The sequence below is a fragment of the Mycteria americana genome, chromosome 1 (assembly GCF_035582795.1).
Source record: "Mycteria americana isolate JAX WOST 10 ecotype Jacksonville Zoo and Gardens chromosome 1, USCA_MyAme_1.0, whole genome shotgun sequence".
NCBI classification, from domain to species: Eukaryota; Metazoa; Chordata; class Aves; order Ciconiiformes; family Ciconiidae; genus Mycteria; species Mycteria americana.
Window position 1 is genome coordinate 74708948 of NC_134365.1, and position 14606 is coordinate 74723553.

At 39.7% G+C, this 14606-nt stretch overlaps 1 protein-coding gene across 43 annotated transcripts in view; it reads left to right on the forward strand.

Annotated features, from left to right (window-relative positions):
- The window catches only part of SOX5 (SRY-box transcription factor 5), a 723931-nt gene that overhangs the window by 534431 nt on the left and 174894 nt on the right, over positions 1-14606 (forward strand). For 33 of the 43 annotated variants that reach the window (XM_075506020.1, XM_075506208.1, XM_075506234.1 and 30 more), the window contains one exon: positions 2536-2625. The exons of the other annotated variants lie outside the window; for them this stretch is intronic. In XM_075506020.1, coding sequence (XP_075362135.1) covers positions 2536-2625 — 90 coding nt within the window. The remainder of the gene's footprint in view (positions 1-2535; positions 2626-14606) is intronic. 43 annotated transcript variants of the gene reach the window in all.

Consider the following 14606-nt stretch of genomic DNA (forward strand, 5'->3'; position numbering starts at 1 on the left):
CTCCATGTTGTTTCACAGTTATCTGTTAGTAACAGCAGTATTATTACACACAGATTAAAAGACAGGCAGCTTTTAGGCTCCCTGACAGTTGGCCAGAGCAGAGATTAGAGATAAAAGTTAATCCCGTGAGGTAATAGCAAAAAAGGAGTACAAAGACATGAGATGAGCCGATAATGGTTTGTTTAGGTAAGAAGGCTTCCCTTGCCTTGGTGATAGGCTCTTGCTCAGTGGTGCTCTGAGTGATAGCTTCCCAAACCCTTTCTAAGGTTTATAACAGTTAGCAGTGGGCTGGGGAGAGAGCTAGGCAAAAAATATGGCAGCCAGCAGTGGTAAAACATAGTGAAATCATTCGAACCATAAATGGAAGGTGCTGGACCATGGGGGAGATGAGAGATGTTTTCTTCCACAGCTGCAGAGCTATTAGTCAGTTAACACTTGGAGGGAGGGAGGTTGAAACAGTCTAAGTCGGGGTTTAAAATATCAAAGAAACTTATGTTTATCTTTCTTGTAAAGGGAAAATAACTTGAAAATGTAACACCACGAATGTGACTGAGGGTGGTTAAAATGTTAATAGTCTGATAGATTTTGTTACATTTCTCTTAAGTTTCACTGTTCCTGGCTGTTTCACTATACCTAGTGCGTGTTCAGAGAGAAAAGTTTTCAAAGATTTTCTTGTATTTCATATATTTAGGAATGCTCTTAAATCTGGATGACATCACAAATGAAATTCAAATAAATCCATCCCTTTATAGTCAAGTTATGAAGGGATATTCAGCAGAAGATTAGGAACATGAAACAAGTGAATCTTTACTTCTGTACAGCCCTATCATTTTGCAGCTAACACAGATAAATATGTGTTTGAAATAGAAGCTATCTACCAACCACTGGCAATTCAGCACTTTGCCACAGTCTCAAAATTGAAGAGGTGGAAATTCATATCTTTGGGTTTTTAAACAAAGATTGATGAAAGCAGTGGCATTCCGATTCCTGAGTATAATAATAATACGATTCTGAAACAACCAATTAGCAAGCTAGAATCACTGGACCTGCCTTAAAACTGGCTATTGCTAACACCAGGCTAAGAAGTGAACTGTAATAGAAATAAAAGCATGCTGTATTAGGCCATCTAGCCATCAGAATTAATGGAAGAAAAAATTTGCCCTCACATTTGCTTCTTTGTACTTCTCTTCTGATGAGGGCAGGGAAGTAGCATGAATACCAAAAGGCACCATTATAAATAGAAGAACTGCAGAGTGACCACAAGAAGGAGTTCTATAAGATACAGTTTGTTCTAATCTCTGAATTTCTTTAGTTCCCCTAAGAATCTGTTTCAAGGAGTCAGTAAATCAAACTGATTTATTCTTCTTTTCTGTCAAGGGTTGAATAGCTAGATATTAATTAATATCTCACTTGGAATATTAATGAAAATTATTTGTGTGATCGCAAATAAGGTCTTGGAAGGAAAAGTGATGAGCAGGTTGGAAACTAACGAGTCAAATTTTCTCCCTAAACTTAGAAGGAAGTAAAACTATTATTTTTAAGATTATTTTTTTTTTAATATCATAACAAAGCACTTTGATCATTCACTAGAGTGTTTGCCACTCTTCAGGGTCTGTGGACTGTGGGACAGACTGGGCTAGTACCATTTGTAGATTAGTGTTCAAATTCATGAAATCCGAATCGTTCATATTCCTCATTTGAGACAGCTCCTTTGAGGTTTGAGACAAAAATATTAGGTAGCAATCAGTAAGTACTGTACTATGTCCTCTTTCTGCAGTTATACATAACTGAAGTGTTTGCAGGAAGCCATCTAACAGTGGAATGAAAACACTGCTCCACAAGTCAGTAATATGACAGTTTTACTTCAGAGGCCCACCATCTTTCAGGAAATATCAGTTTCCTCCAAATACAGAAGCACCACCTGCTGTAGGTGCATTACAGAGCTGTAGACTATCATCTTCTAATGCATGAGATCCTAACATTGCTAAAGTAACACTAAGATGTCACAGAGGTGGTATATCCTCCCACAGAACAGTGCGTCTGAGAGTGTCTTGTGTGGTGACCAGAGCTGCAGACACTTGCAAGATGCTAATTTGTGAATAAAAGGGGGTGATAGGTGGGAATTTTCACTTTCAGAATTTCCTGACAGAAAAAAAGAACATTTTTTGTAACAATATTTTCAAGTTAGGCCTTTCTTTGTTGCAATCGTTTGTCCAAATATGATGCAGTTTTGCATCCTTCTCAGTCTGAAAGCCTGTAAATTTGCCAAGGTGTGTCATGTCCTGTTTTGTTGTTTTGGTTTTGGCCATAGAAATTCCAGCCCCATTTTCTCGTTTTTCTGGTTGAATGAGCAGGAAAAAGAAGTCAGGTTCAGAGAATGTCCTTTTCCAGAGGGGCTCAGCTGAGTTGCTCTTCCTTAAATAATTTTGAAGCTTCTTGCTTCAGGCTTAGATTAGTACAAAGTCAGGTTATGAAGTTGTAAGAAGTTGTAAGAAACTGTGGTAACAAAATTTAGCCTCAATTTTTTTTCTTTAGAACAATTAGACAAGAGAAGGAAACAGAAGGAAAAATACCAGCCTCTCCACTTGCCAAAAGAATTGTCCTATTCCTCTCTTCTGTTCAGAGGTAATTCACATTTTTGGATAACAACTTGCCATAGCTTTCATAAACAGTGCTAATATAATTTGTTTCTAATAGAATTTCATGGTGCACATAGCTTGCAGATAATTGGTTTAGGAGTAAATTGAGGGGAGGGCTTTTCTCCAGTCTCTCTTTCTATAATTTGCTGCTACTATGTGTCATTCAGAGTCCAACTCAATCAAGAGTCTATTACTGATAGCTGAACAATGTGGTGCCTTTTATGATGCAAAAGTGGGCAGTTGCATTGTGCATGTTTCAAAAGGCATGACATAAAAAAAGAACGAAAGAAAAGAACTTTACATACAGGCTTTTAGATAGGAAAGTGATTCATTGGAAATAGGTTTTGGCTAGAATTTCCTTGTTTAGAATCCTAAATTGAGTAACAGAGCTTCTTGAAGATTTTCATTTTTTGTTGAGAGTCAAAGAAATGATGCAAAGTTGGGATGTCTCTCCATTTAGTATGCCACGGCTGCTATGCTCCTCTAACAGCGCATCTCAATGCTTCACGTATCCCTAACTTTTCCCAAAGTAAGGAATGAGGAAATAAGGTCATTTAAGCTCCCTGCAGCACAGTTTGCTACCATCACATGCAGCTGTCTGTGTGAGTATCAGGGGTTGGTGTTAGAAGCCTTAGTGCTCATCAGAAGGGAAATACAGATTATCCAAAACCTGTGTGAAGGTTTTTTTAAAAAGCAAACCAAAACATTTTTTGAAAGTCTTACCCTGATGAATGACTTTCTCTTGGCTGAATGGGTTTGTTCCCTTTAGGACTAGTGTACAATTTACGTGAATAGTATGTTTCATGTTCTTCTGAAGTGGGGCATATTGGGAAAAATCTTCCATTTTCCATTGTTGCTGTCAGACTTCACATAATGATGATGAGTTGATGTAACCCTCAGTTTAGATGATATTCAAGTATTTGTGCACTTTTTCTTGACTGTGATAATCTATAAATAAACAAGTAGATTCCACAGAAATAGTCTTTTAAAAATATTCGTCTGTGTCCATTGACTTGCACAGTCAGAGATGCCGGAGAAATAGGTGTGTTTTTATTGTGCTTTGGTACATTGCTCTGGACTAAAAAGATGAAGTCTCAAGCCTCAGGAAAGTGAGGGAGAATAAAAAATAATCTCAAGTTTTTTACTTGTCAGGATCAAAGTCTTTTATCTGAATTACCCTATTCTTAACTGTAAAAAGACACAAAGTTAAATGAAAATCAGCTTTTGTGATCAGGAATCAAATGGTAATTTGTAAAATAAATGTAGCTTTACTGTGGTACCATTGGAGATCCCTTGCCATACTGCTCAACTCATACCTTTCTCCCAGTGGTATTGTATAGGTAAATAGCAGTGATTCATGTTGGTGGTGTACAGCCCTTCACAAGAGTGTGTGCCTGGAGGTACAGTATGACCACTGATAAAATACCTTGACTCTGAACCAAACAGCTTTTGTATGCTGTATAGTATGAAATGAAAAGGTAAAATTTAGTCTTTGGTTTCCCGTACCATTTTGTGTTAATAGGGCAGTAGGAAACAGAAATGAAAAAAGTAACAAGAATCCCTTTATCTCAAAAAGCGAACCTGTAGAAGATTTTGAGTCATTTTCTTTTCTTTCTGTTTTCAGAAACAAACTTCTATACAGAGATGATCAATTTGATCAGAGAAAATAGTCTTTTACCAAGAAAAAAACAAAAACCAACTTTAAGGAAGATCTCCATCAGTCATTCACAGGAAGATGTAGGGGATTTTGGTTCTATTTTTTTCCAGTCTTTTCCAGCCTCCTACGCGTCTGGGTTATAGGTGGGGTCAAGTTGGGAAGCATTAAAAATCAGAGAACAATTTTTGGTATGTTTAACGTCTATCCGAAAGTAAGAAAAGCCATTCAAAAGACTTTTTCAGTGAGTGAACTTTCCTGATAGTTTAAGAGACCCAGGTGATTCAGGGAGTCTCAACAATGTCTGCAATTTTAAGTAATTATCTGAACTTTCAGAGTTTTAAATGTTATTCCTGTCACTAGCGGTACAATACGTTCGCCGTGACTGGCAACTTTAGGAAGCATGCAGTTTTTACTCTATTGACTCTTGGCTACCGTTTTGTTCATGCGCTGCTCTGTATTCTTGACAGCAAATTGATTTAACTTGCAGCAGGAAAGAGTGTGCGCGCGCGCGCGCGTGTGTGAGCGCGCGAGCGAGCGAGCGCGCAGGAGAGCGCGGGAGGGGGAAAGAGAAAGAAATGCGCCTATATGAAATGTACCGGGGGAGCAAGGCGAGGATACTGAATGGCAACATTTAGGCATTGACTGTGACATTGTATTAACCTTTTTAATGGATGTATGTAATAAAGTGACATGTAAATGGAGCACAAGGGGAGATATGACACTATATCTGGAAAAGGATAAAACAGTCAGTGAATACTGGGCTATTATAGCAGTTTGCAAACCTTGGATAAACTCAGTCAGCGGTTGTATAATTGGTTATTCAATCCCGACCCTTGTTCACAGCTCAAAGCCAGGAACACTGAGACCTGTTGCCAATTTGAGTGAATGCAGTGACTGTACTCGGCCGGGGCCTAACACTGGAGCCAGGCCTTTTCCTGTGGGCTGGTTTCCACCATGTCTGGGACTGGCGCGGTGACAGTAGCCCTTTTGTTGCGAAAGGCTGGCTGGTACTCCCCTCCTTTGCAAAATGTCTAACAGCTACACAAATATAAGAAAATAGGAAAAGGGACTTACTGTAGCTTTTCTCTTACCGAGTTAAACGTAGGGGCTTTGGAAAGGAGGCAAAGTCCAAGCAATAAGGAAAACTGAAGCATGCTGTGAAAAGTTATGGCCAGATAAGGAAAGCCCATGTTCTTCCAACGTATGATACCAACCGTGGGGAAAACTGGGTTCTCTTAAATCATGTGAGACACAAACTGTACATCCAAAGCGATGTTCTCCTGCTCCCTTTCGAAATACTCGCCCCCGCATGTGCGGTGGTCTCCCAGCCCGTGCCAAGCCGCCTGGGAAGCACGTTCTGGAGAAAAGGTTCCCGTGGGCCCGCTGCGGTGGCCGCTTGCGTGAGCGCAGGAACTCCTGCGTGGACCCACTCCATAAAAAGTTCAAAAATGTTGACGTCGTCGTCATGGGTTTGTTTGAGAACCGCTGGTATGGAGGTTGTCTCTCGCATTATGGAGGCAGCATTGTATAAGCCAGCTGGAGATGAACAGAGAGAGTGTTACAAGTACCCCGGTTCCCTCCACCCTCATCCCTACACACACAACTTTCCAGTAAAAGCAGGGAGATATTTATGGAATGTCCTGACTCAGAGGCCAGCTGTTTCTCTTCTAGTAAAATGGTAGTTAGAAATAAATCAGAAGAAGGTTTGATTTTGGTTGATGAAATAATGAATATTCAGTAATATATATAGAAGATGAGCCTAGATGAGCTAATGGTCCCTTCTGGTTTCCAACTTTTTGTGAATGAATCTGCAGTGCTATGAATCTACAGTTTCTCTTTTCCCTTTTCCCTCCCTTTCCCCCCCACTTCTCCCTAGCTTTCAGTAGTGGCATCTTGCTCCTTTACAAGCATTATAGTTTCTACATGTACCTAGGTTATACAGTATTATTTTTGTCATGTCATCAAACTATGCCACCTCACAGGGAAGGGAATTATTGACACAGTAGATTATGCACAATCTTTTTAAGTTACAAAATAAAAACGAGGTAATGGTTAAAAATTATATGCCTCTGGATCACAAAGAGATGGGCTTGGGGGCTAATCTCTTTGCCATTCTGATTTACTCTAGTTCAGAGAAAATAATACAGAGTGCCCGATTTAATGAAAGGCAGCAATTCAATCAAGAGGTTCTGCTGAGGTCATATAATATAAATGGTTACAGCACCTCCTGACTGAGTTACAGCCTTGATAATTCAGTACTTTGTTGTTATTTATGAGGGTAACTTTTCAAAGTAATCTGCATATCTCCCGCTAAAACCTGCTTTGAAAATTTTATACCATGATGTCATTGAAAAAGAATTTTTTTCTTTTGGTAAGAAAAGAAAAAAAAAAAAACACACCAGCAAAATGAGAGGGGAAAGGAATGCATTGTTTTAGAATAGAAAATTAATCACTTGGAAATGGACTGGTTATTGTGAAGCAAATGCAGAAAGAGTATTGAACTTGTGATACATGAGAAAAACTACAGAAACTCCTGCCGAGGCTCTTAATGGAAAATACACCACACCATCTCATTATAAACACAGCTTTGGGAGTGAAGAGTTACAACAGTGGAGAAAAAGTGGCATTATGGAAATATATATTTTTTTGATAATCATAGTTAATGTAGCTCAGCCTTAATTGAAGTATTGTATGGAGTAGCAGGAACATATTGTAGCAGGGACTCTTGGAATTTGGGTGTTTGGGGTGTTTATATGAAGAAGGACATAGTATTGCATGCTGGCAAAACTAAAATGGTTTAGTGGTCTGGAGAACTGCACTGAGTCCATTGAAGCCTCTCCCTATTGATGTTGAAAAATCCACTCATCATACACCTCATCTTCTTAATCCCCCAAATATTATCTGTGTTTTACATTACAGTGCAATATTGTCTGCAACGATAACGCACTGATGTCTCCCTTAGGTCAATATTTCTGATTTAGTGGTGTCCAACTGGAGAGTCTACATACACTCTTCTGTAGAAGAGTGAATGCTTGAGATGCCTCATTAATTTAATGTAGCTAAGAGACTAGTGGGCTTAAAGGATTTTGTAGTAGCCCCACAGAGAGCTACCCAAAGGTAATTTAAATAAGGTGGAGGAAACTTTTTATTCCTTTATTTTCTCCAAGTTAAAAATGTTCAAAGTGGTAATAGCTGCTTTTATACGTTTTAAACTTACAAAAAGTATCTGAAATATATATGGAAACAAGTGTTTCAATTAAACTCAGATCAAGGCTTTGCAGAAGCCTAGCTTTTGTGCAGAGCATTCTAGCAATGCACACCTATGGTGCTCCTTTTTTTTCTCTAGCAAAAGGGAGAGGGAAGGAGGATAAAAAGTACAACACACTGCCTACCAAGTAAACCACAAATCACAGCTGAGCTACACTTCAACTCTGAATTCTTGGAAAGCAAAATAACTTTCTTTGATCAATTGTTTTAGAATTGAATATAATTCATAAGATTCTCTGAGAATTGAAGAATTTCTATTGCCAAATTTAGAACCCACTAATAGGTTCCATCTAGATATAGTAGGAATTTGCAAATTTAGAGGCCAAGTTTCATAAAGATCTGAAAAAGTTTGATTTTGGGATTGCTGCATTACATTTCTCCATTTTACTTCTCTGTCTGAGTTAGAATGAGATCAAGATACTTTTTTTTTCAAATAAGAATCTTATTTCCATGAAGAATTATTGTAGTTGATTGAGAAATGCATATTTCTACCTTTTCTATGAAAACCAGTCATTTTGTATTTTTCTTAATTCCCTGTCCATATAATAAAGAATATCCTGGCTCTTCTGTTATATATAGCCAAAAGCTGATGGTGCCATTTTTAGCACTGTTCCATTTTCCACTACCTACCCTGCCATCCTTGCAAGGATAGGCATAACGTATTCTATATTATGCCCTAGAGTGTGACCTTTACTTTTTTAATTAGGCTGCCTTTTCTGTATTCCTGATTCAGCTTGTATTGAAATAACTGGAAAGGTGCTCTCTTTGATGTACCAGGAATTAGATGGGACCCTCCAGCTCCATCATCTGCTATAACAGGCCTCAAGAAATACATGAGCAAATGGGAAAGTTTTCCAAAGACATATGATGCTCTGTGAGAGACTTGGAAGGTTAGCCTCCATTTTACACCAAGTGTCTATTAAGGCACTTCCATTTCTTTAGCAAGGAAGCGGGAAGCTGTGTAAATTGGTGGTGTGGTGCTTAATGGTTGTGTTCATATAACCAGGAGGCTCCGAGTTTAGTTCAGTGGTTAGAACATAGGAGAGAAGGGAAGCCAGCACAGAATAATTCTTTCTTTCTCTTCTGTTCTTCCCTGTAAGCATTGTATTTTACGTGGCATTTGACCATGTCTATTTGTCATTCATGTGGCTTATTCCCCCCTCCACCCCTCGAGTACATTGGAAAATGCCGTTGAAGAGGGAAAGGGGGACATGGAAGGGCATGATTGTATGGTTTTTGCCAATTGCAAGTCTTAAGACTTTGCTGAAAGCTGCAGTCGTCAGTGTGGTTATGTGATACAGAAATTTATTCCATCGGCTTTCAAGGTATAGACTGCTTTCATTTACGCTATAGCATCCCCCCAGGATTAAGTCATTTGTTGCTCTGGCATTCTCTTAAAGCCTGGTCACAAAAGAGAACTTTCTGAACAATGAGCCTGTTATCCTATTCAGCCTTTTCTGATCTATTAAATTCCCTGTTACACCATTCTGCAATTACTCCACACCCCACCTTCCCAGACCCCCTGTTCTCAAGCAACCTGGGAATTTGCCCTTGTCATTTGCCTCTCTCCACAGGAGCCCCACATCCCTCTGTTTCCCCACACCACTTCTGATATTGACTCTGGGTCCTTTTCTGTGCTTGGCTTACTCACACGTATTTGGTACGACTCTTCTTCATACCTGCATACCAGAGAAACATTTAATATATGTTTATTCAAAGACTTCTCTATCTTATTCAGAGAGAGGTAGGTTTTAAAGAAAAGATTTCAGTCTCAGCCCCAGTTTATCTCAAGGTTGAAAAAGAAAAGCTGAATTGCATGTGGTTCTTTTTCCAAACAGCTCTTACTAGATAGGAAATAAATCTGTGTGTAAACTGCATATTGTTGAGCACTGTGTCTGCAAAGAGAGGTAGGTACCATACATGAGAGGTCAATGTTAGTCACAAAATTAAATTGCAAAAGATATGATTCCATATAACAGTTTGATAATGTTCTTATTCAGAGTTCATTGACATATTTTAGATGTGTCAATGTTAAAATTGAGGTACAGTTGATAATGGACTTGGATTGATTTCTTTTTTCACAGCAGCACAACAGTTCTCTGACTGAAGTGATTTCAGTGCAAACATTAAAATTTAGCTGAGTTTCTTAGGGACTTGGAGATAGTTTGAATCAAAGTTCAGAGTAAACAAAAGATAAAGACGCAAGTAGACAGAGCCAGGAATCCCAGCAGTAAGGCTGCACAGATATGTTCTTTGGGTTCTTTCACAGATCTGTTCTTTGGTCCAATATGCTCTTCATTTACAGATTTGGTCTTTATCTGAAGGAGCTATCACTCCCAAAAAGCACCCACTTTTACTGTCAGGAGGATCATTTTTAGGTCTTGCAAGATTGCATTCCTGAGTATAGGTCCAGCTCCTCATAAGGATTTGTCTCGCTAATTCTCAGATGGTGCATTATGATCCCTGTGTCCCATTCTTTTACTCAGTTGTAATCCAGTCAGTGTTTGAGATCAGTCATAGAGGGAAGTTTGGGTTTGGTTTTTCTTTCGATAGGTAGATGTGCTCCCATTGAGGGTTTTGAATATGAGGCCAGAGTCTTAGAAGAGACAGGGCAGTGATTAAAACTTCAGATTCATAAAGACCCATGTTGTTGACCTAGGTGATTTGCTGCTTTCTGTACCAGTCAGAGCTGTTCAGAAGATGCCCTGTTCCTTTTGTAAACATGGAAGGTAGAAATAATCAGGACAAAAGAACACAGCTATGAAGATCACTGGTACCAGATTTCTGTGTGATAAAACATAGTGCACCTTTTCTGCTCATTTACAGCAGAAGTCAGATGTCTCTTATCACCACACCTAAGCAGCGAAGGATGATTAGGATCCTGAACTGCAGATGTTGCAGAGAAGGTAGACCCTTCCTAGTGGTTCTTTCTTCATCTGAAAAACTTCTTCATCCTACTCAATTCAGTTTAAGCCTCCTCTTCACTGATCTGGTGGGACTATATAAGCAAATGCCTTGGTATTGCAAAAAAATGTGGGTTTGTTTGTGAGAAAGACCTCATTTCAGTCTAGCAGTCCAAGCACTAGCAGCAGGCCTCCTCAAACAGGTAATCTGGGAAATCTGGGAGGATGAGTACACCTACTCCTCCCTTGTTTTTTGATGGAACAAATTAGCTTCCAGAACAAGGACAAGTTTGTTGGACAAAGTGGGAGAAGGCCAACTCTAGGTGGCAGTTGGTGAAATCGGTAGCACAGAGGTGTGGGGAGTGTTTCTTGTTTTAAAGTAACTTCCCTTCATCGGAGGAAATGTTGTCATTCTCCGTATTTCTGGGGTCTGTGTTCTTTTTACCAGGGAGAATGTAGTGCCTCTTGATTGTCATCATTGTGTAAAGAGCTGCTCAGTGAACGACCTTAATTCTTGGGAAGGTATTCTGTTCCTGCCCTGCATTCACCTTACTGGTCCTTGGTGATTCATGAAGCCATCCTGAATGCAGATGATCTTTCTTGTGGAACTGGACAACTATTTGCAGAGGAAGTTGTATCATCCTGAGGTGAATAGAGGAAGTCTAAGTTTTCTAAAATAGTCTGAAAAAGTTCTGCTGCAGCGTATGAATAAGATTCCTCTCTGATAAAAAAGAAGTAAGATTTTGTCCCTTTAGAGTGCTGGCAATGACTTGAAGGCATAGTTTATGCTTGAATCCAAATCCCGTTGTCTTTTCTGATAGCAGAAGTTCATGTTACAGCTCTTTACCTCCTCTCTTTCATGTTTGCCCCGGCTGCTGTAGTTATCTATTGGATGGCTGGGGAATGGGGGAGCTCGGTGTTTGTGACCGTTTTCAGTCAAGGAGTGGCTGCAGGGTTGCCCTAACTCTCCTATTGCTTCAGCACATTGTGTAATTTTGGATTTTGACAAATGAGTTCCCTTTCTTAGTCTTGTTCCTTCCTTGCTCTCAGTATTGTTTTCTTTGTCTCTCTTTTCTTTTCCCCTCTTTGACTTTTCTGCTTTTACTTTCTGACTTTCCTTTTCCCTTGTCTAGAACCATTATGTTAAAGAGCTATGCATAATAGACTTTCTCTGATTTCTCTTCACTTATTTGGGGATTACCTGTCACAACTGTTACATGGCTGAACCACCCATGTATCTTGATGTTATTCCCTAACTCGGGAAGAAAAATGCTCGATCAAAAGGAAACCCAATGTATTTCCTCTCCCTATTTACACCGAAAATAACAGAGTCCAAAAAATCCATGAATGGAGACAAGTGAGAACAAACAGAACAAGTTGTCAAGGCAGATGGAATGCTGTACTTCGGTGGAGAAGCCTGTGTGCAAATCTTGGAAGATTATTTTAAGCAAGTCCAAAGATGACATTAGCTTTAATAATTTCTACTTAATTTGACATAATGATTCCGTGCAAATACCATTTACATCACAACTAGCAGTCTGATTTACTATGAAACTACCTGCACTTCAGAAGCTTTGATTTATAGTGTACATCTTTTTTTTTAATTATTATTGTTCATATCTTTCTGGCATCTGGCAATCGATGATTGAGATTTTGTTTTCACATATGTTGTGCAAGAGGAGTTCAGGATGTGTAGTTGTTTAGCATCAGGTGCATGTGCTTTAATTCTCACTTCCAGTGGTAAAACAGTCTGTCATATTTTTAAAGAGAATAGAAATCTGAGCCTACTATGTGTTTTCTTGGTTGTTTCAAGGGGATATCCTTTTCAGTTTTCTATTTTCAATTTTTTAAATCCTTTTAATAGTTTTATTAACATCCCAAATGAGTATTTTATGGTTCTTTCAATGTTATCATTAGGTTCAAATTATAATAGTACACATTCACTCTAGGAAGTACACAGACAATCTGATGACTGTAGCCCTTTCACTACACAATTATGTCAACTTATAATTTAAATAAATAGGTCCAGATGATCAAAAGATGTACATGCTCTTACCTCAATTTGATTGATAACATATGACTCTAAACCAAGCAGTTCCATGATATGTCAATATTTTGATGGGGTTTAGCATTATATTTTCAACTTTCAAATGTATTTGTGCTTCCAGGTGACTTACTTGCTGGTTTACTGATTTTGTTTGGACATGAAATTACCAGGTTTGCCAGGACAGTGGCAATACAGGGTTTGCATTTGATGGAGCTTATCTGTTATATACAGTTTATTAATTGAGTAACCTCAACTAGTAAATATATGTGTACGAATGCATGTATTCATTATTAGGATCAGAAAATATTTTGGCATGTTTTTTTCTCCTAGCGGTAACAGGTCTGAGTGCATCGTTTAAACGGGCACAGTCACTTTCATTGAAGGGAAAATGAACTTTTCTTCCATCTGCCATTGTTCTCTGAAGAGGATTATAATACAATTGGTGGAACGCTAAGAAAAATTATGTTAACCTCAGAAGAGGGAATGTCTTATTTATCGCCTAACCTTGTAATGATCCTGCAAAAACAAGTACTGGGGGCGGTGGAGGGCGAACCTCTTCTGCCTGTCCGACTTCCACCTCCCCTTCCTCTCGCTGGCACTCCTGGCAGCGTAACTAATGGCCATATCTGGATCCAGCCGTCCCCACCTCCACTCCGCTGACATCATAAATTATCCAGACCTAAATGGACAACACTCATTAGCTGTGCACTTTACAGAAAAAGCCAGCTCAGGAGCTAAGCGCTCGCCCGTTTTTATTAAAAGTTAAAAGGCTCCTTCCTGTCACGGAAGGGGGAGGTTGGAGGAGGTACAGTGGAGGACAGTGCCGCAGAGCTAATAAATAAAAATAATAACTATTACCATTGGTTGAGTGACCCGGGGAGAAGAGCACTACCGAGCCATTTGTTGTTCCCTTTCACTTGTCAACAGCAGTGGCTTAAAAGCCTTCGCCATTGTTCAGGGCCTAAAAGCACCTGTTGGGAAGATAGGAAGACAGCTGTCAAAAAAAAAAAAAAAAAAAAGAAAAAACAGAAAAAGAGAGGGTGGGGGAGAAGGGTGGAAGCCGATGATTAGTTCAGTGCCACGCACTGTGGTGCAGCTGCAGCGGGCCGTTCCGTGGCTTCCATTCGAGGTGAGGCTCTTCCCTTGCCGGCCCGCCAGCGCTGTTCCCCGGCGCCCAGCGGGCCGGGCCGGGCCCCGGCGGAGCCCAGAGCGCGCGGGGGTGCCGGGCGAGGGGAACGGGGCTCCGCGCGCCCGTTTCCGAGAGCAGTGATAGTTAACCAAAAAAAACCCCAAACCCCACAGCAGGCCTCAACAGCGGAAGTTGTGGCTTTGCGACAAGATGGCTTGTTTCGCTTTTCTTTTTCTTTATTGCTCTCTTGTGTTGGCAAATAAGGCTCCTCTTCCCGCTTTGTCAAGGTAAAGCCGACGCGTAAGGAAGGCCTAGGAGTCCGGGGCCCCAGGTATCAATGGCTCCCTTGCGGCTGATCGTCTGGAGGCCAGAGCGGCGTACTTTTTGGTGGTGGGAAATAATGGCTGTGGTAAGGGCTGAAAGATGGGCTATTTAGAAAATTGTCTCCTCAGCTTCATCACATATAGTCCCTGCTTCTGTCATTTTGGGGAAAATTATGAGCACTCCAGGACTCTTTTTTCTTCCATTTTTAAAAAGTTGCTTTGAGATTTTCGGGTAAAAATGCTAAAGTAACCCTGTGTGAAGGGTTACATTGTTGCTCTGAAGTTAGGATTTGAAAAGTGGAGTGGTTGAGCTTGAGAAGGATTTCCTTGAAATTCTAGCCAAACGCTGTACTTCTCAATTTATGTTTTACGGTTATTTAGATTATATACTTTTTGGCTCTCTTCGGGTTTTGTTGTAGGTTTTTTTTGAGAACGGGCTTAATTACTTAAAAAGAGACAGGTCAGCACAAAAGATCTTTTCTGTCAAAGGATAAACTCTGGAATCTCCCTAGAACATCTTTAATGATGTGTCAATACCCATTAAAAGTTAGTGTATAGTCATCTCGTTGAATGCTTTTTTTAAGCCCTCTTGCTTATTAAAGATGTGCTGAAGATATAAAAAATTAGCAGACCAAAAACAT